This window comes from Pan paniscus, chromosome X (assembly GCF_029289425.2).
Source record: "Pan paniscus chromosome X, NHGRI_mPanPan1-v2.0_pri, whole genome shotgun sequence".
NCBI classification, from domain to species: domain Eukaryota; kingdom Metazoa; phylum Chordata; class Mammalia; order Primates; family Hominidae; genus Pan; species Pan paniscus.
In genome coordinates, this window is record NC_073272.2 from 130,313,570 (window position 1) to 130,336,081 (window position 22,512).

General features: G+C 39.5%; 1 protein-coding gene across 7 annotated transcripts in view; it reads right to left on the minus strand.

The window, feature by feature from the left end:
- ENOX2 (ecto-NOX disulfide-thiol exchanger 2) overlaps positions 1-19,771 on the minus strand; it is a 277,973-nt gene extending 258,202 nt beyond the window's left edge. For 2 of the 7 annotated variants that reach the window (XM_063601711.1, XM_003818943.7), the window contains exons 1-2: positions 19,332-19,767; positions 17,963-18,010 (exon numbers count right to left, since the gene is read on the minus strand). Coding sequence is in view for 1 of the 7 variants with exons in the window: in XM_034949448.2 (XP_034805339.1) it covers positions 3,524-3,545 (22 nt within the window). In the remaining 6 variants the exon portion in view is untranslated. Of the gene's footprint in view, positions 1-2,392; positions 2,521-3,523; positions 3,656-17,962; positions 18,011-19,331 lie in introns of those variants that run through there. The other 5 variants (XM_063601710.1, XM_008972365.5, XM_024927360.4 and 2 more) reach the window with 5 other exon arrangements.
- Between the last annotated feature and the right edge of the window lie 2,741 nt (positions 19,772-22,512).

Below are 22,512 nucleotides of genomic sequence, written 5' to 3' on the forward strand. Positions count from 1 at the left end.
TGTATACTAACCTTTATATTCCCGTCCATGAGACCTGCCCTTCACTCCTCTAAAACACGCTCATAGGTGTACCAAAGAGGAAAATCCATCAGACGACTCAACTTCAGCTCCCTGAACAACCAGAACCTACAAATCTCCCTCTTGAATTTTTCTTGGCCTCAAACAAGACAAGGAAAAAGTAACTATTTTGTAGATGAAAGACTTTTTCTTTAGCCAATAAGAAAATGTCAATTTCTTTAAAAGCCCCAATAAATTCTTTTTCATTTATATTCAGAGTGCCTATTCCTAGAAAAAGGAACACAGTGAGGGATGTTAGCCAGAGCTTCCAACTACATAGGACATTTGCCACCTGAAACCAAGTTTAATATGGAACTTCCAATTTCATGCCTAGTTTGCCCAGTTCTCCTTCCTCTAATCCTGATCTGTTCCCCGAAGTTCCCACCTGTATTTTTTAAGTGTCAAATTCATTTAAGTCTAAAGAATGATAAAAGGGCTTCATATCATCCTCCTTTCTTTTTTGCCAGAAGGAAATAATACGAGGACAGATTTACTTTAAGATATGTTAAAATATAAAGATATCATCTTAGATAAGGGTAAATTCCAATTACATGGTATCTGAGATAATATATTCATTACCATCTTAAAGTCTCATAAACAGATTATAACAATACTTGCTCTATCTCTGGCCCATTTTCTTATCAACATTCTCAAATATTCATTGTCAAATGCTGAAGAAGAGTTGTCTATGGCGTGAACATCGAGTCATTAATCTAGTACACGGGACAGTCTCTAATAAATTCAGATATAAAAATGGCCCCTTCAAGAATGTTTACTGAAGGGGTCCTAAAGAAAGTTTTACCAGAGAGCTTGTATGAGCCATTCAAGTAGTTGGGTTCATTTGCTGAACTGATAATGTGGCTTTAAATAGTATTCCTTTCTTCAGTGGGACAAAAAGCATTTTTTCCCTTAAAACTAATTAATTTAAAATTGAGAAACCATTTGGAAATTTTAAAAGATAAGAATGCTGATCTATGAGAGAGAGAGAGAGAGAGAGAAAGAGAGACACAGAGACAGAGACAGACAGAAAGAAAGAAAAGTGTGAACCTGAATTAGCTGTATATTTTTTCTGCTGATCTGGACGAAATACTCAAATTTCAAAAACATATAGCACTTCACATTCATAGCCAGTATATCTTAAAATACATATACTTTCATGGAAACAATCTTATAAGTTCATCCAGTACAACAGTACAAACAAACTAGCTTTTTAGAAGAGAAAATACTCCATACTAACCTTTTGGAATAGACAACATTTTGCTTCCCCAAAATTTCACAAAGCTCTACTTTCATTCATATTGATGTACACATTAATCAAAACACTAGTGTTTCTTACACATCTGTAAAATTAATCTTGAAATCACACACATATTCAAATAAATGCTGGATTAAAAGTAGTTTTGAAAACATCTCTAGCGTCCTATCCAAGAATACATTTTTCAGTAAATGACCAAATTTATCCTCCTTCTCTAGTAGCATAAGTCACATTTACCTGGCACCCATCAACCGAGAGGCAGCCTGATATCAGGGAGGAAAAAGCACAGATTCTTTAATCAGATAATGTAACCTGTAAGTTTAGGCTGCACTTAGATGGAGACCTCAGGCCAGTTACTCATCCTGAGTCTCAGTTTTCTTACCTATAAAATGGAGATCATATCACTGACCTCACACTTACTGAGAATGAACTAAGAAAGTATATATTAAATCACTGTCTAAATGTTTTATACCACATCCACTATCATTCAGTAACCAACAACTACACTAATATTGTAATTTTTAATAGAGTAAAACCATTAAGGAATTAAACATGTATTCACTATTAGCATACAAATAAAATACAGTCATAAAAGCCACCTAGTTATATTTGAAATTATTCATTAGGTCACTGTGGAATTGAGAGCTGGCAAGGAGATAATGTCGTTTTTAATGTGTAAACATTTTTATTAGCAGAGAGAAGTTCTTCCCAGATATAGTAATTCCAGTAGCATAACAAAGTCCAGCATTTTTCATTGCCAGAAACTTAAACCAGTAACACTGGTCCATGAGAAATCTCTATTTATTCAACAAAGCAATATTTTCCATGTAAATCTATTTAATTTTATAGTGGAGAAAATAAGACAATCTCTGGTTTTAACCGTAAGAAAAAAGCCTCAACAACTTCTCACATTAAAATGTACACAGAAGGCTCTTCTAGAGTCAAGCATGCATTGGAATACAGAGAAAACATCCAGCAAGCACAACTTTCCAACACTTAGCAGAACCAACCAACCAATACTCAAAGAAGAAACTGAAGCTATAAATTCAAATAAATGGGCTGCAGGGAGACTACACAAACCTGCTGTTGCTTTAATTGCAGACAATTCAATTCAGCAGCTGTTGGTCCAGGCACTAAGGTTCACTGTATGCTCTTCAACGTAACCTTGAAATATTGTCACTCACTCACTTCTCCACATCATCTGCATGCTGTCCAATTAATGAGGAGCGAAATCAACTGTCAAACCACGCATCAAAATAGAACATGATCTTTTAGCTGTTAAGCGTAGGAGCATAATATTTTAAGAATAATAAAGCAACAATGGAGATGAAAGTCCTTGACAACAAATGATATTCAAACTTATCAAAACAACGTGGTTGTAGGAACTAAGCTTCTGTTCTGTGCAGCAAGAAAGTGAAACTTTCTCAGGGTTTTTCATTTGCAAGGGACCTTTCTGTCTAACTGCTGTGTAAGAAGCCTTTCAAAAAACATTCGCCCATACCTGATCAGAATCTTCTTCATTATTATGGACCATTATGTTTCTGAAAGCTTAAGAGAATACTTAAGAAACACTTTTGATCCAAGGATATTTTACAATACAGATGGTTTGGGGCTCGTATTTGTAGCTTTGCTGTTTCCAGCACTTTTTTTTTTCTATCAGGAGAATAAACAAACAACAATAATATATAATGTTCATCAACCTGAGTTCAGTAATGAAAAATAACTAAATTTACCAAACAGATGTGTCCTGGAATGCTTCCTGTTTGAAGTTTCCCCACTCTTAGGTATATCCCAAATCTATACAACCAATTAACAAATACAGGAGTTAATAAACTCTAGAGAAACATAACACACTAAGTGTTTAAAAATTGCTTTTTGCTTCCAAAGCACTGTCTTCTGTGCAAACACTCTAAGCTATATCACATACTACCAGTTGCAGACATAAGACTTGAGAAATTCAATACAAGAATACAGCAGAGAAGCATGCACAATTAAGGGATCAGGACTACCAGTTTAACAGAAAACGCAGATTTTATACAGCAATCTGCTACAAACATTATAGCTGGGGGCAGGCATGTTTTATGCAGCTATTTTGTTTAGCTCATTAGAACCCTATTTGTCCTTCAGTACAGTTGAACTGAAGGAAAAATAAAAGAAAGAAATGCACTTTGAAACAAAGGGGAAATTCAGATAAAACAAAACATACTATACCTGTATATTGTACCAGGAACATTGTGACACTCTTCAGGGAACTGTTTCACGTTGTATCCTATCGTGAGTTATTCTCTCCTTACCCTCTTCTCTCCACAAGAAGAAAAGTCAAAGCACCCCAAACCCCCACTATACCCTATCCCTAACCCACCCACCCCATTGAGGAAAAAGAAAAATAGCTATAATTCAGCTTAGATCTGACGCTTCTGTTTAGCTCAGCTCCAGCCGAGCAACTGAGCTTCAGCAACGGAGCATAGGGAGGAGGATTCTGATGCCAGTAGCACTTCCATCCACTTCACTTACACAAAAGCAGGCAGTGGAAAATCCAGGAGCCTTGAAGACAAGGGCTGGAACTGGCTTTTATGAATTGCTATTACTGCATGTGTCACCATCCATCTCCAATGACGGACACTTATAGGCTGAATTGGGAGTGGAGGGGGTGGGGTGGAGGAGGTTGGAGAGCAGGTGGAGAAGCAATTAGCAGTATGTTCATTGGAGAATTCGTTCGGGATTTCATACATCAGTGCCTAAAGAAACAGCATGCAGTTGACAAATCAGAACTTTACGATTTGCATGCCTTGGAAGAAATCTTAGCTCACAGCTCCAAACAAAATAATGTTTGCCCACTCTTATAGGGCACAGAAAGTCACCCCTTTGCTTTTTCTTTCCTCTGGCTACCCTTATTCCTGAGAAATCAACATTCAGAATGAATATTTGCTAATTTTCCCTAAAGAATTGTATTTTTAAAAGGCTGGAAGCAAAGGAAGTATAAAGAAATTAAATTCTATTGAACATGACATCTCTTAACACAAAGGCAAGAAGCTAATTATTTTAAGGCAATTCTTCATCCCTAGTCCCATTCCCCAAGCGCAGCTTTCACACCTATAATCAGGGGATCACACAACTTTTGTCCATATATTTAACACTGAAAAACAAATCTATATCTACTTAAAAATAGTTCAGTTAAAATGAAGGTGAAAAGCCAAGAGCTATGTGCAGGACCCACTTCATAGGTGACTTGAGAAAGCACTTTACATGTAAGTGCTTCAGTTTTACTCATCCACTAAACTAAAGCTCATTTTTAGACGGATTTTAAAATTAATCATGAGTAGGAACAAAAAGGAGATAGTGTCTTTGGGAGGAAATATGATACAACCGAAGGAGCACTGGGGCTGGGTATCAGGAAACCTGGGTTCAGCTTCCAGTTCTACAACTTTCTAACTATGTGACTCTGGCCAAGTCACTTAGCTTCTTTGAGCCTAAGTTCCCTTTATTTGTTAACTGGAGATAATAGTACCTATCCTGACTGTCTCACAGGATTGCTGTGAACAGCTAATGAGATAATAGGTATGAAAACCCTTATGTAAATTGTAAAGGGCTATACAATTGTATGGGATTATTACTACCATGCCCTAAACAAATCTTGCCTTAATGATTGAAGTGAGGAACCTCTATCACATAAGGCAAATAAAAAGAAAGAACTAATATAATTTCATGAAACACTGCTCAATTCTTACAATTTTTAAATTAGACAGAATCGCTGTTTGCTCTTAAAATTCTATAGCAGGGAACGTTTTTGAAAAAATTTTAAAATAATACATCAAAAGTTTATTAAAGAGACTGGAGCCCTCTAAATTCTCTCTTTCCTTTCTGGAAAGTCAGTCCATTTTTCTTCATATGGTCTAGCATTATGTCCCATCTGGAATGCAAACTACTAGATAATGAGCATCTCCTTTTGTTCAAGCTTTCTATTTGCCTGTTACATCCTCATTGCCCAGTGTGTTGGGGTAGGATTCAAAGTGATTAACTAAATCTAAATCCACAAGGTAAAAATCCAAAGTTATGCTTTATGAGGCTCCAAGCTGCCTTGATCCTATATATACAGTGACCAGCTGGCTTCAGCTGGGACACAATTTTAGCACATGAAGTCCTGGGGTGGCCACACCTGGGGCACTAAATGATCCAGGCAATGTTTGGGGATCTTTGGTTCAGCCAAATCCCACATGTCCTGATTTCCATCTGTATAGTGGTTCCCAAGTGTGTTTGTCCACATGAACCAAATCTGAAGCAGCCAAAAGAAAGGTGGGGGATAGAGCAGGGATATCAGATGTCAGCTCCTCTTGGTCCCATCCACTGCTATCTGTGCCCTCAAACAAGTGCCCATCCTACTTCTTGTAAGAAGAAAGAAAACTTTTTCTAATTGCCCCTTTGAACGTCATTGCTACTACTGAAGATGCCAGTAAAATATATATCCAAAATCTATGTTAAGCCAATTGGGAAAAGGATAATATTAATCACATAACAGGTAATTGGTAGCTAAGAGCAAGTGAGCTGCTGAAAGGGGGAAGGGGAGAAAAAGACAAGAGAGGAGGAGGGAAACAGAGGGGAGGGGTGGAGAAAAGAGAAAATGAATCTAAAGTGAGAGCTTTCTAATCAGAAACATACTTGCTGAAATCATCCAAAGTCTCACCTACTATAATAAAAAGTGCTTGTCTTTTGAGGTATTGGGAGTGGCCCCCTAACCATCAAAGCTGCAATCCTAGCCTTCCAACTGCTTAGGGAAACAGTCAAGAGCCTGAAAAGGTACTGACAGCCCTAGCACCAGATCTCACTTTCCTCTGCCATTCAGAAAGTGAGGCAGGTGGGATACAATTCTCCAGAGGCCTCATCCCTGCTACCGTCCACCACAGCCTCACTGGCAGCATGGCTGCCCACTAAGGAAGGTGTCAGTCCAATTTCAGGTTCAGCAAAGGAGGCTTGCCTGTGACTTTTAAAACCACATTGGTAAGAAAGGAACAAAGGCTGTATTTCAGAATAGGACTGTTCTGCCTTTGGGCATTGCAACTAAACTCCTTCACAAATTTAAGCTTGAAATTCATATTCCCCAAGTTCCTCAGAAGGACCATTCAAAGTAAAGGGAAAGGACAGGAAAGATGATTTTTTTTTTTGTTAGCTTCTTTCTGACGGTCAAAAAATGAGGAATATGACTGACAGAGTGTCCCAAAAGGCAATGAGGTGGGAGGCAGTAGTTTCAACCCAGATTAGCAAGAAGGGCAATGAAAGCATCCTTATAAAAACAAACACGCATACCAAAAACCATTGCACTGTTTCCATTATCCCGATTTCAAGCTCCAGAATGTAAGCACTAATGGTTCCCTAAACCACCCAAGCTCCTCCTCGGCAGCCGTCACCAAGCCTGACTGATTTTTTTCAAATGAATTTCCATCACTAGCCACCCCAGATTCTGAGTATTTTTGTCAAAAACAAAAGTCCTAGTGGAAGATTTCAAAGAACTAAGAACTTGAACCAAACCATGAACTTAAACGGGAAGACACAACACTAATTTGCTAAATTCCAAACAAAACAGAAATTGTAACAGTTTGAAAGCAACAAAAACTAGCAAGCTGATTTGAACCAGAACAAAGTTTCATGTTTTCTGAATCAATCAAACTTGCACCAAACCCTGAGAGTCTAATCAGCCCAAGCTCCTGCAAAGAACACACAGCAAGGCTTGGTTTCACCTGTCTGAAAGCTGACAAGGGAACCACAGAATGAACACTGGATAAGGAGTCAGAAGAACTGACGTCTCCTGATTTTCTTCACTGTTTGATCTTGGTCAAGTCACTTCTACTCTCTTAGCCTCAGCTTGCTTGCCATGAAATGGCCAGGCTGGGATTGCCAATATCCCAGTTTTAATAGTCTATGCCAACTGTGGAATTTAGTCTAGTGATGAAACAGATAAAGTCACAATTTAGCCTTAATCTGCAGGAGGCAGAGAGATGGACCACCCCAACTCTTTTAAGGATTCATGTTTCTAGCTTATTTTGAAATATACTTGGCCGGGCATGGTGGCTCACACCAATAATCCTAGTACTTTGGGAGGCCCAGGTGGGAGGATCACTTAACCTCAGGAGTTCAAGACCAGCCTGGGCAAGAGAGCGAGATCCCACCTCTTAAATAAATAAATAAATAAAATTTTAAAAAGTTTTTTTTTTAAAAGAAATACACTTCATTTAAGAGTTGGTAACTGTCCTTGTTCAGCCTCAGAAATAACCTAATATACTTTTTCAGAATGTCTCTCCTCAAAAAAATGTTTCAGGAATAGTTTGTTTTCCTCAAGTGAAAGTTACAGATGAGTTGTCTGGTCCAATAAAAGGAAAAGGAAAGAAATGACAGTGATCTAGTATAGGCTGAGCCCCTACTGCATGTCAGACATGGCAAATTTTACATAATTTTCTTAACCAATCTTCACAATACAACACTATATGGTTTTTTTTTTTTTGAGAAAGGGTCTCGCTCTGTCACGCAGGCTGGAGTGCAGTGACACAATCATAGTTCACTGTAACCTTGAACTCCTCGGCTCAAGTAATCCTCCTATAGCAGACACTTTTATCCTCACTTTATAGGCAAGGAAACTAAGGCTTACTGATGCTAAGTGACTTGCTTACAGTACTTGACTGGTACTGGGATTCGAACTCAGGCAATTTGAATCCATTACTATAACAATATCTTAAGAATTAAAGGAATAGTTCTTAATTCACTGATTCAATTGGGCTTGCTTAGTGAATAAATTACATGCTGATTCAAAACAGTGAAAGTAAATTTACTTGCATTTATACTGGGTTGACATTTTTTTAAATTTCATTGTACAGTTTGGTATAACGGTTAGGAATACTGGGCTCTGGAGTCAGGCAGACCTGAATTTCTTGAATTCTGTCTTATGGACAAGACAGTTAACCATGCTGTGTCTCAAGTTTTCTTATCTGAAAAATGGGGAGGAAGTAGTCCCTACCTTGTCAGGCTGTTGGAAAGTGTCAGTGATCTGATAGCATCTCGCATAGTACTTGACACAAAATGACAACTCAGTAAAGACCGATGAAAGCTATCCTTGTATTCACAGCAATACAAGAAAGAAAAGGTTATAAAGGAAAACGACACTGGGATTCACTGAATTTAAGTGCTCTTTGGTTATAGCACAGATATAGTTTGGAAGGTTTTCAGTGGTCTCCGTACATTCTCCAAAACTAACTTGCATCTTATGGTAAATCAGCATATTCATGAAGCAACATGAATACATTAATTGGGGTTTCCTAAAGAGTAGCAAGGAAACTTGTCATGTGCTCTGCTTAGCAGCAGTTGTCCCTAGTTTCCTGGAACCCATCCTTTTAAAGAAAAAGCTCGGAAGTAGCAGACAGTACTGCTGGAAGTACCAGGCAGGTGGAGACATCCTGCTTTCCCCCAATTCTTCAAGCCCTGGCTTCTTTCCTATTCACCTGTGGCCCTCTTCTCAGATTCCCTTCTGTCCTTCCCCAGTTTATTCTGGTTTTATCATGATTCTTCCTCTGGCACTAGCTCTGTTTCTGCTCATCAGCATCAAGTGCTGTCTATGGAATGTGTGCCTTGCACGACACTAGGTGAAATAGAAAGTCATCCAAGAGTTAATGAAAAAGACATGTGATCCATGGCCAAACAGATCTAAGATACACAGACTAGAGTTTTGGCAACACAGTAAATGCAGGTATAATGCAGGATGACTTGGTTGATTTCAGAGCACAAAAGAGTTTGTTCATCTAGTTAATGATATGCATACTGAAAAATTTTTTAAAACTGTACTAATGTCTGCCACTTAATCTGAAATGCAGAAAGGAATGGATAGATTAATAGGTGATAAAGCAAATACAACAAAATGTTCATTGTAGAATCTAAATGGTGAGTATCTGGGTGTTCAATGTGTAATTCTTTTAACTTTTCTCTGTATTTGAATATTTTCACAATAAAAGGTTGACAAAAAGGAGAGGGGGAAAGGGGTATGGCTTATTCAACCACAAGTGTTTCAGAACAAAATAATTATAATTATATAGAAAAGTATAAAGCAAATAGGGCAAAATAATAACAATTGGTGAATCTGAGCAAATGGTATATAAGAATTCTTATATGATGCTTGCAATTTTTCTGTATTTAAAAGTACTTCAAACTAGAAAGTTAAAAGATAATTTGTTGAGGACCAACCTCTTTTACCTAGTGTCTCAGTTGCCATTTTCAGTAGTGAGGGCATTGGGTTAATAGTAGAGATATTGGAAACAATGGTGGAAGGGTGGGGAAAAATAACAGTCACAGATATATCTTGGGGGCCTACTATATGCAAGACACTGTGCTAGGCACTTTGGGGAATTCAAAGAAGTAAAAAATACAGCCCCTGAGAGGGCTCCCACTGTAAGTAACGGAATGCCAAAGCAGTGTCTGAAAGGGTAACTGGCTGGAGCAGAGTTCTGTAAGACAGAAGTACAAAGATTAGAAAGGTAGGTTGGAGCCAGATTGCAGACAGTACTAAAGGTCAGGCTGAAGAGTTTGGACTTCATCCTATGGATAATGGGAAGCCATTTACAGTATCTGAGTCAGGGAAAGAACATGATCTAAAACTGACTGGCTAGATGGTACAATTTGTTTGGGCACAGGTACCTTCAACATGCATTTGTTTTATATTCATGTACATCTGGTACGTCTATCCACTTCCCATATCTGGATGTGACGTTTAAGGATTTCCAACATGCTGGTTGCTGCTTATTTTTCAAATAGCCACTTCCTGACATCTCTTCAGCCTTTCCTTTTTCCTCCCCCAAATCCCAAGGGCAGCTGACCAGCACGTGCCTCAGCCCTGCTGACTCAGCAAGCAATAAATATACGCCTCATAGAATGCTTTTGAAATGAAGCTGCTGTGCTTCAAAACTGATTTCTTTCCTTCATGATAATCAAACCTCAATTACTGCTAGAATCACTGATTTGAGTTGGAAAGAATGAATATTCATCTGAGTAACATGTGAAGGAGTGCAGGAAGTTATGTCCTGTGTGCAGAAGGAAACAATTGTTCAAAGTGATCTCTGTATATGGAAAGAAACCCTAGCAGAGATGGCATTGCTGAATAGTAGCAAGTGATTAGGGTAAAACCTCTCAAAGACTGCCAAATTAGAAAGTGGACTTTATAATCCTTTGGATATACACCCAGTAATGGGATTGCTTGGGTCAAATAGTATTTCTGGTTCTAGATCCTTGACCATGGCACATGTATACCTATGTAACAAACCTGCACGTTCTGCGCAGTATCCTAGAACTTAAAGTAAAATTAAAAAAAAAAGAAAAAAAAAAGAAAATTTCCTGACGTCTATGATTGTATTGTAGCTATATATGGAATATCCTTTTTTTTTTGGTAGAAGATTCAAATAAAATATTCAGAAATGATGAAGCATGTTAAAATTTTATTCTCAAATGGTTATTTTAATATTCTTTATACCATTCTTTCAACTTTTTTCTAAATTGAAAGTATTTCAAAATAAAAATAATAAAATTTTAAAAAAAGAAAGTGGACTTCATCTGTCTTCAGCTTTTCCCCCCATGAAGTCCAACCTCCAGTGCAATCATGTTACTCCTCCCATTTAAAACCCTGTGTTCACTCATCCCTACATATAGGACAATGGCCATACTTCTTAGCAAGCTGACTTACTTCACCCAACCAGCCACAGGATACCTTTCCAGACTCTTATCCTGTCCCCCTTTCCCACGCTTTCAGTGGTTCACACACAATATCTTACCTTTTTCTGAACTATGCAGTTTTACACATTTGACTGCCTTGCATGTGTTGATGGTCCCTCTGCCTGGAATCCTTGCCCATCACCTCTTTGTCCACATAGAGACTAGGCAATGCCCCTCATCCTTTATGATTCAGCACAGTTAGACTCTGATCTCTAAGTTGTCCACCCCCAGCTGTAATTCCCTCCTCCATATTCCCAGAACACCTTCTCTCTCTTTTGGGTGCTTTTCACATCAAAATACGATCACTGGTTTGAATGTCTATCTCCCCTATTAGACTGTGAGCTCCTTAAGGGCAGGGATTACATCACATCAAATTCATTATTATAGTCCTGGTGTTTAGCATAGGGTCTGGTCCTGTATATATGCTCAAATGTCTATTGAATGAATGAGTTTGAACATCAAGTACTCCTTGAAGTCAAACTCAGCATCTCTTGAAAGGTGAAAATTAGAATGGTGTGTGACCAGAGTAATCCTAGTGAAGTATGTTTGAGGACCTGACTGAAGAAAAGCTGATAGGAGGACACCTTATGGGGGCTTATTGTGGGGCAGTTTCTATCCCAGGAAACTCTTATTAGCAGTTGTTGCTGGCTAAAAATGAAGAGCAGCTGGAGCAGATGACAAGGGCCCTTACTGGGGATTTCTCCATCCTTATCTTTCATAGTTCACCACTAAAGCAATGTTGTTCTCTGAAGTAACATTTTCCATAGTGTCTCAATTCTCCTGAATGACTGCCATATTCATTTGTGCTCTGCCTACCGAGGCATTTGGACCAGCTTTGTTAAAGTGTGGTCACTGAAAGCTCTTTGATTCTTCTACTCACCTATCGTTATTATGCTAAAGAACAACATTTTGTGAGTAAGAGACCACTGAAAAACAGAGCACCAGAAAGGGGAGGGAAGCAGAGCTAATAAAAATTATCTTTTTTCTCCTCCTAGATTGCCAATGTATTTCACCATGTTTCCATCCTACAGTGTTTTATACTATGTATCAGTAAAGGCAAAAAAAGGAAAATTAAGACTTCAGCAAAACTTTACACTTTGTAGGCAAGAAAAAAAGGAAGCAACACTGAGGGATAGAACATAAATCTTTAGACATATGATCAGTGGCCATTTCTGAAAAGTACACATTTGGGCTGTTTTAAACAAATAGCAAAAAGCAATTAGGTCTTTCTGACTAAACTGAGGTGTATGCTGATTTCTTTTTTTAAACTAAGTCTGTTTTGATCTTCAAAAATGTCAGACTGGTAAACACTTTACTTTTTTGCACATATAAATCTAAGAGCCAAGCCTAGCTTGAGGAAGATTTAAGAGACATAAAATTTGTCTGAGGTGTCTGCCAAATCTCTGCAGCAGAGACAGAAACCCTGGAAAAGCTGACACAATCATAACTCTCACATCACCAGCAGGCTTGTGCAGGGCTGGGAAGCACAGAAAGTCACTGTTCCTTCTCTCATACTGTTTGTAAACAGAGAAGCAGATCATTTGCTTATCAGCTATCTGGTAGCTCATTTTTGCCTAGCTATCCCACTGAGAAAAAAAAAAACAAAAAACCACACATCCCCACGGGTACATATCCCAATTTTCAGCTGGGTGAATTTTCATTTATAAGATGGGCCCACTTGTTAAAATTTTTCTCTTTTATTTGCTCTTGAATTCTCTTACTCTTGTGTGCTTGCTTGCTCTCTCTCTCCCTTGTTCTTTCTCTTTTTATACAGAAGGCATTAAAAGGGGTATTTATGAGTATCTAGTGCAGTGCCTAACGGAGTGCTTTCACATAGTAAGCCTACAATAATTCATCGAATGAAGTGAAACCCTATCTGTAATTTCTACATTCAAATTATTTGATCATGTAGCAGGAAAACTATAGATTTTTTTTCCTGGAGTATTTAAAAGTAACAGTTCCTTATAAAGAAATATTTTACTCAGATGACTCATGCTTAGGACTTCCATCCCTTAGAAATCATCCATTTTTGCACAATGGGTATTATCTGTAAGGAAAATGAAGGGAAGACTACACTTCAGGATCCTGAATGACCACTGATACGTTATTGTAGAGAAAATCAGATATCCTATATACACTCGACTGTATGTCGTATGGTAATCCACTACATATGTCTAAAATAACTTAACAATGCAAGAATATAGTGCACACATGGGCTGCGTTCTGTAAGTAGGATTAACTATTGAATTCAACCAAGGTCTTCCCTGGGGACAGATTGCTGGAAAATACATCTACATCACATTTAAAAAAATAAATTAACCAATGACATCGGCTCCCATGAGACACATTGTTTCTTGTACATTCAATTCTATCACAGTTTTCTGTAGCTCTCTGTTGACATCCCCATCCCAAATGACACAGAATTTCAAAAAATAAAGAAAAACAGAGCAACTGGAGCTATTCCATCTCTCCTGTGTGAAGTGTTATGTACACAAAGGAAAGATTTCCGTACATGAGCACAATGTGAACCACGACAGGGTGAGATCATGTCAGTTGGCTGTTCTTGTTATGCTGTGGTCACATATAACTTGCCCAAGGGAGTGTACAAAGCCTGTTTTCTTCCTGACAAGGACCAGCAAGGATTGCTGGAAAATAAAGAAAACAGAGTTATGGCAGGAGGTTTTAAATTTTCTCTTTAAAAAATGCCCTTTATTATGATAACTTTTCTTCTCGCTTTGATGTATTTAGTTTTCCTCATCTGTAAAATAGGAATAACTATTTTATGTGTTTAATATTTTTGCTCTGAGAATTAAATACCAGTAGATTGCCTGGCATAAAATAGCTAATCCATACAGTCCACATCAACATTGGCTAACATTAATTAAATACCTATTATGTGCCTGCCACTGGCCAAAGACCCCCCAGAAAAGTAAATCACAGAAGGAAAACCTAATACTAGAGGAGCAAGCAGGGAGCTGATTTTCAAAGCTTTTATCAGGCAGTCTAAGAAGTCTGGATATTACTCTGAAGACAATGGACAGCCTTTGAACTATTTTATATAGAGACTGGATGGTTTTAGATTTGTGATTTACAAAAATCATTCTGTCAGCATTGGTAAAGAGTAGACTAGAAGGGAAGCAGGCTGGAAGCAGCAGTAATCCAGGCTAGAAGTGATGCATGTGTGTTGGGGGGTGGAAGGTATGCCCCAAAGTAAGACAATGGTGGACACCGGGAAAACATTTTAAAATAACTTTTTTTTTTTTTGAGACAGAGTCTCACTCTGTCTCCCAGGCTGGAGTGTAGTGGTGCAATCTTGGCTCACTGCAACCTCCGCCTCCTGGGTTGAAGCAATTCTCCTGCCTCAGCCTCCCGAGTAGCTGGGATTACAGGCGCATGCCATCACGCCCGGCTAATTTTTGTATTTTTAGTAGAGACGGGGTTTCCCCATGGTGGCCAGCCTGGTCTCAAACTCCTGACCTCAGGTGATCCGCCTGCCTTGGCATCCCAAAGTGCTGGGATTACAGGTGTAAGCCACTGTGCCTGGTCAAAATAACTTTTTAAAAATTAACAAATATACTGTAGATTAGAAAATAAAAATATGCAAAAGGTTAAAAGTAGAAGTCATATGCAATCTTACTACTTGTAGCAAACCCCTATTAATATTTTTTTCTGTGTTTACCATTACAGGATTTTTCCTATGTATGCCTACACAGATGTGTGTGTGCGTGTGCGTGTGTGTGTGCGTGTGTTATGTATATGTTTTTAAACTGGGATCTGTCACTCTGTACTGAGAGTTCTATGATGTGAATTTTCTCTTAATATATCAAAAACAATTTTCCACATCATTAAATATTGTTTGGTAAAATCAACTTACAAGGCTACTTAGTAATCCATTCTATAAATGTACCACAATTGATTTCATTCAAATCCCTAGTATTGTACATTTAAGATGTTCTTTTTTTTCTTTTTTTTTTTTTTTTGTTTTTGCTATTAGTATAAAGAACTCTGGGATAGATGTCCTGAGTATTAAATTTTTGGAAACATCATGATTGTTTCCTCAGCATAGAGCTCTAGAAGTTGAAGTGGTAGGTTAAAAGCTGTATTCTATTAAGGTTTCTGATACATATTGACGAATTGCTCTCCAGAAGAGCTGTATCAAATTATAGTCCCAGCAGCAGAGTCTATGAGTAGGAGATGAACTTGAGAGTGATGTCAAGGACGGAGTGTACTGGACTTGGGTGGGTAGAAGGAAGGATGTTTCCTGGCAAAGTATCAGGGCAGGAGGAAGGTGAACTCTGTCAAGAGCAGCAAAGTAATGGGCAGGGCTAAGGAATAGGTGTCTGGATAGGTAAATGATAGGAAAGAAAAAGGTAAGATAACCAGGGGAGAGTGAAGAAAAGAGGGAAAAAGTAGGTCTTTCATGAAATTATGGGCACTTTAATTTACTCCTTTCTTCAGCAAAAGTAGCAAATGTAGCAAACACCTAGTCTTTTCATAGCATTTGGCACTCTGTGCTACCAAGGTCCCCAGTTATATTCATGCAAATCTGTTTATCAATTCTTTGCACCCAATAACCATTTATTAGGTGACTACCATGTGTCAAGTGCTCTTCTGGATGCTATGGGTATGGAGATGAATGAAACCTGGTCCCTGCCCTCAAGGAGTTCACAGTCTAGTGGGGAACACAGAGACATCCACAGACCGACACCCTACAGTGTGGTACAGGCTAGGACGGAGGTAACTAAGTGCAGGGTCCTGTGGAAGCCAGAGGCCTAACATTGCCTTGTGTGTGCATTCATGCATGTTGGGCAAGGGCTGTCGGGAAGGCTTCACAGAGGTGTTGACATATGAGCTGAGTCTTAAAGGCTGAGGAATTTCTTGCATGCCTAAGGGTCACAGATCATGGTCATATTCCTAATCAGTGCCTTAAATATTTGTGCTACTGCTCTCAAGGACACTGAGTAAGGTGGGAAGGATGTTTGTGTGTAATCCAAATCCACTCGAGTGGTAACTATAGCTTCCATTGTAATCTTAATGAACATAGAAACATAGCATGTTTTGGCAATATTATTGCTCACCATAGAATATAAAGGACAAGAGGCAAGGGGGGCATGCAGACTTTTAAAACAATTCTGGTAACACTGACAAAATAATATTAACATCCACCAAGTCCTAATAATTTTACCTCCTAAATGTTTCTCAAATCTCTTCGCTCCGCTCACGTCACTACTCTTGGGTCTTTACTGTCTCTCTGTGGAACAGAGTAGCAGCCTCATCATATCCACCTCCACTGTATCCTTCCCACTGTCATTGTCCTTAAAGTAAAAATCTGATCGTGGTGCTCTTCTAAAACATGTTAATGGTTTCTTATGGCCTACAAGCAGCACTTCCCAAATTTCAGTCATGAGTATTACTTAGTGATTTTTACCATATTCACACACAATGTGTACTATTATTACTTAATATTTGTCTTTAAATGAACTGAAAACTGGTTCACTTTCTATTTTTATGAAGTAAAATCCAAAGTAATCTTAGATGTGACGGCTTAGTTCAGTTTTATGTTTTTTAAGACATATTTGAACATGTAACTAGTAAAATTAAAATGTTTGTGGGAGCACAGTGTAACTACCACTGGCAGATGCCCTACGTTTTGAGAACCACTGACCTATGGGGGCACATTCCAATTTAGGATTGCAATCAAGGTTCTTCGCAAATCAGCCCCAACCTCTTTCCAGACTCTTCTCCTACCCATTTACACTTTCCTTTTACTCAACTATCTGCACTCCAGCCATGCTGAATTCTTCCACATTGAATGAACATGCCCTACTCTTATACAGCCACACATCTTTCACAGACTGACTCCTCTATCTGAAATGCCTCCCCTCTACTCCTTCCCTGCCTGGGGCAAACTCACTATCCTTCAAGACCTATCTCATGTCACCTCCTCATGGAAGCCTTCTCCGAGTCTCCCTTACAGTGAGTCACACCTTCCTTTATCCCTCCATAGCACTTTGTACCTGTCTCTGTTATACTACACACTACAGTATCTCAGAACTGTGGGCATCCAGCTCCCCAACTAGACCCCAGGAAGAGTTCACACCTTGTACTTCATTGTTTCTCCAACACTTCACGTGGGCAGAGGTCATGAAAGAGATCTAGTGTCCCAGGTAACTTTTTAAAATGCGAAAATAAAATACATCCAAAGTACTATCAAGGTTCAAATAGCTTAGAGGTATGATATGTGTTATAAAGAGAATCATCTAATTCAGAAATAGCCGTACTGACTATGGTTTTGGCAGACACAATTAGCTACAGTTGCAATGACAGTTAATTTGGTTTTGGCAGCTACTTTACAGCAAATACATTCTGACATAGAAACTTTAAGTGAATCATTTGGGTTTTGGCCAGGATGATGAACTATACCTATCTCTCCTTACCACAACTGGAAAGTCAAGAACAAGAATGAACATTGGGAGCAGCAAACCATGTTGAACAGAGCATGGGCTTTGGAGTCAGAAATCTGTACACCCAAACCTCAACTCAACTTATAATCTATGTGACTTTAAGTAGATTGTTTAACTTCTGTGCATTTTAGTGTTTTCTTCTAGAAAAAGAAACAGGAATAATAGTACCTACTTCACAACACTCTTAAGATAATGCAACAAAGTATTTATGATGATGACGAGGACATTATGTGGGTTCAATAAATAGCAGTCATTATTGTCACCCAATGAGATGACTACAGTTCAGATAATGTGATGCACAGGGACAGCAAATGCATTTCTTAAGAAAATAAATCGATGTCTCTAGGCTTTAAAGTTGACAGCTATAGACTGTAGCTAAGAATAGCTACAAACAAAACATCTGCAAGACAAGCTCCTTCTTGGATTTAAACTCACACCTGGAACATACCATCACACTTCTTTGTGTTCTCCAAGAATTGATCTCAAATCAGGTTCCCTAGGATGAAAAGAAAAATCATCCAATCTTAATTTTTGCCTTCAATTTTATTTGATACAGAATAATATCCAAACTATGTGTATGTTTCAAAGTATCATGTTATTATGACCCCAAGCTTCTCCACCCTATTTATTTCCCAGTATATTTGTGCTGATATCTTTTATTCCAATCAGGCAAGCCCACCTGTCTCACAGTGCTCCCTCTTCTGTTTACCCTTCTCAAAGTCCAATCTCAGTAGCAGGAAGCATTTTCTCCCTCCTCTTTGACAACTTCAAATCCCCTGTACTCTGCTGGAGCCCAAATTAAAATTCACCTCCTTCACAAAGCCTAAAAGCCGGATGAGGGCTTCAGCACTTTCCGGGTTAGGCTTGAACTTCCATAGATGAACTCACCACCCCCATCAGTATGCTCTTCCACTGACCCCTCTTAGCGTTTTTTTGCACACGTTTGTAATAATACAATGATTAATATGGTCTGTTTCACACGGTCTACTTTATTCTGTAGAATAAAGGTGTGCCCCCTAAATGTTTGTCAACATTAGTGCTATCAGTCTTTGCTGGAAACCCCTAAAGCGCTGGGTTTTTATAACCAGTCTAACTTGCCTTTTACTCTCACCAGAACCCTGCACTGAACCTTAAACACACATTTCTCAAAAGCAAGATTCCTTCCCTCTTTTGCTTCCCATCCCTTCTAGAAATTGAGGGGAAACTCTTCCCACTTCAAAGACCTGGTGGGGGAAGTGGCAGGTGGCTGAGGGGCCAGTAAAGAGATGGCGATCAATTAAGGAGGCAAAAAGAGAAAGTTTGAAAAAAAAAAAAGTCACGCCCTGAGCGTGGCAAGGAATTCCCATGCCCCAAAGAAAATGGGGAGTGTAGCGCAGGGAGGGTTATGTGCCCAAACCTGAAATACAAAATGAGGGAAAAGAGGAAAGAGATCACCCAATTCCCGCGGTAAGAATTAGAGTCCAGTCACCGCCTAGGTAAAACCCTGGACGCAAACCCCAACTTCGGACCTCTGAGGAGGCACAGAGCCAGGGGGAGGGGGGCGGCGTCGTGGGAAAAAAAAAAAAAAAGGGCGGGCGAGTTGGACCAAAAAAAAAAAAAAAAGAGCAAAGACAGCGCGCTCCCGGGCTCAAGAGAACTGGCGCCTAGAGCTCAAAAGCCCACCCCCGACTCCCAGTCCCGATACCCCCTCCCCTGCAGAGGCGGAGCTGGGTGGAGTTAGGCGCTGAGGACCGCGGCCCCGGAAGCACCCTCCTCCCTAGGCCCCCTCAGTCCCACAGTCCCCAGCCACGGCCACTGGGGCTTTCTGCCTCTCTGACCTCCAGCTCCCCGGCTACCGAAGCGCTAGTCCTTATACAGCCGCGGAAAATCGGGCCGGCGCGGCAGTTCCTGGGCTCGTAGTGCCCTCGCGGCGCCCCACGCCGCGCCACTCTCTTCCGAAATGCCCGCCTCGCGCTTCCAGGCCTAGACCCGGCACTCTGGCCCAAGGCTGGACTCTCACACACAGGGTGCCCACTGCGGCGTCTCCTATTGGCTACTGGTCACCGGGGAAGCCGGAGGCCCGAGCCCATGGCTTCATGGGAAATGTAGTTTGAGGTCGCTGGAGGCTGTTCTTCCTGGGGGTAACTCGTGTTGACATTGGCAGAGAGACGCAAGTGAGGACCGAGAATTATGGGAGATGGAGTTGCGGGACACTTATTTCTCAATACGCACAATTCTTCCCCTCCCCTTCCGATTGTCCCCAGCGTTCAGACGGAGAAGGGTATTCTGGGTATTGTAGTTTGGGCGCACCGTCTAGAGAATCTCTCTTGGGGTTATGGGTTTGTGCTTGTGGGGACAGACGAAGGCTCTAGATTTATTTTCATGTCGGTTAAGCTCTTAGCATTTTGCGGGAAGCACTTTCTATTGTGATTTGAAATTGTTATTGAGTTTTAAGTGTTTTTCATAAGATGATGTTTATTCTTTGATAAGCTTAGAATTTTAATTGAGAGTTATAGTCCTTTAAAATTGTTAAAGTGTGTTCCTTGTGAACCACCTGCATTAAAATCACTTGAAAGGTATGGAAGAATGTATATATTTTTTTCTAATTGGAAATTATAGTTCCCCCTGGAAACAGTGTCATAAATAGGCATAGAAATGTGATCTACACCAGCCCAGAAGAAGCCTATTTAATCCATAATGAAGCTATGTTGTTGCCATGAAAAACAGTGGCCACATAAACTGCTATAAATAACAATTTAGAACAGATAGACAATACAACTTAAGTACAAACGAGTAACTATATGTGTCTTTAAGAAACTTAACCTTTTGAGTAAAAATATGTTAAAAGAGCTGGATAAAGACATAGGTGGGGAATGCCAAGCACTTCCAAGTCACTTAAAGGTTGAGGAAAATGGTTGTTTATTAGGGCTAATTTCACTCCTAACTTTTGACCTTTTTTTTTCTCTGTTAGAGATGAATCCTTGTAGCTTGATGGATTGTTACAGTTGAATTACTACAACTTCTTGATGAGGACAACTTTTCGACTCACGAGTAAAATGAAGGGAAAGAAAGGGGAATTTCATTTTGCTGAGGTAATTGCCCAATATTTTAAAAAGATAAGTGAAGGAGGAAGACGATTTAATAAATTCAACCATTTATTCAGCATAGTGCTTTGTGCAAAGCTCTGGGCTAGGCACTGTTGCCACAGAATTTGGAAAAATAGTCCCTGCCCTCAAGTAGCCCAAAATCCAGGTGAGGGGAGTTGTAGTAGAGGAGAATCTGGGGGGAGGAATAGATGAGTATACAATGTGCAAAATGCTGTAAAGAAGTCTACATAGGGTTCTATAGGAACATAGAGGAGGAAGAACTCGTTCTACTTCTGGAGAACTGGTTGAAGAACCAGTAAAATATTTGTCAGATTTGGGGCAGGGAGGTCAACTATATTCTATACAAAGCATATGCAAAGGCATAAAGGCATGAAAGAGTGCAGAGAACAATAGCAAAAGTTCCATATTGCAGAGACTAGATCAGGCAGCAACAAGGGGTCATATCAATTAGTTCATAATTTAACTTGAAAGTGGGAGAGAACCATCAGAGGAATTTTTGTGCTTATATAGTGTTTATTTTTTAAAGCATATACACATAGAACATACTGGGAACACATAGCTAGGATATTATGGGGAATCATTCTGGAGGGTGGTAATTGAATTGCTATATTATGTTTTAATACTTTTTATACTTTTAAATTCCTCCAGGAAAATAATTTGCTTTTTTAAAAAAAGAAAAATCGGCTGGGTGCCGGGGCTCATGCCTGTAACCCTAGCACTTTGGGACACCAAGTTGGGAGGATTGCTTGAGCCCAGGAGTTCGAGACCAGCTTGGGCAACATAATGAGACCTTGTCTCTACAAAAAATCAAGAAAATTAGCCAGGCATAGTGGCGCATGCCTGTAGTCCCAGCTACTCAGGAAGCTGAAGCAGGAGGATCCCTTGAGCTTGGAAAGTTAGGGCTGCAGTGAGCCGATATTGTACCACTACACTCGAGTGTAGTGGGTGATAGAGCAAGACTCTGTCTCAAAAAAAATTTAAAAATTAAAAAAAGAAAGAAAAAAGAGAAAAAGAAAAATCACCTCATTTCAGCCATAAAAAGGAGTGAAACAAGGCATTTTCAGTATTATGGCCACCAGAAAAACATTGTGTGAATCAAATGCAGAATTTCTTTTCTCAGCTTTGTCTCCTTTCTTTTTATCTTTTTTTCCATGACTCTTTACTTTGATTTGATCATTGATTTCAAAGTATTTGCAGAGCACCTACTATGTTCCATACACTATGACAGGTTTTGGGTTTTAATGGTGAGTTAAAACATGGGTTCCTGTTCATCAAAGTATTTCTAGCAGGAAATGGAATAATCAGATGGAGTTGGTAGATGTGGAAAGTGAGAGAAGGGGAGGAGTCCATTACGACTCCCAAGTTCTGACTTGGAAGACTAAGTGTATGGTAGTACCATTCACTGAGATATTGAACCTAGAAAGAATAGCAAGTTTTGTGAAGAATAGGAGGAAATCAGTTTTGAACATTTAAAATTTGAAGAGTCTGTGGAACTTTTGGTTGGAGATGCCTGATAGGCTGCTGAGAAATGCCGGTCGGAAGCTTGGGAGAGAGGTCTTGCTTGGAACTAAACATTTGGGAGACATTAGTATAATATAGAGGGCAATTAAATAAGTGAAAAATTGTTTAAACTTTACTTAGAGAGTATTTTTTTTTTTGAGATGGTTTCTTACCCTGTTGCCTAGGCTGGAGTGCAGTGGCACAATCTCGGCTCACTGCAACCTCTGCCTCCTGGGTTCAAGCGATTCTCCTGCCTCAGCCTCCCGAGTAGCTGGGATTACAGGTGCCTGCCACCACAGCTGGCTATTTTTTTTTTTTATTTTTAGTAGGGATGGGGCTTCACTGTGTTGCCCAGGCTGGTCTCGAACTCCTGATGTCAAGTGATCCACCCGCCTCAGCCTCCCAAAGTGCT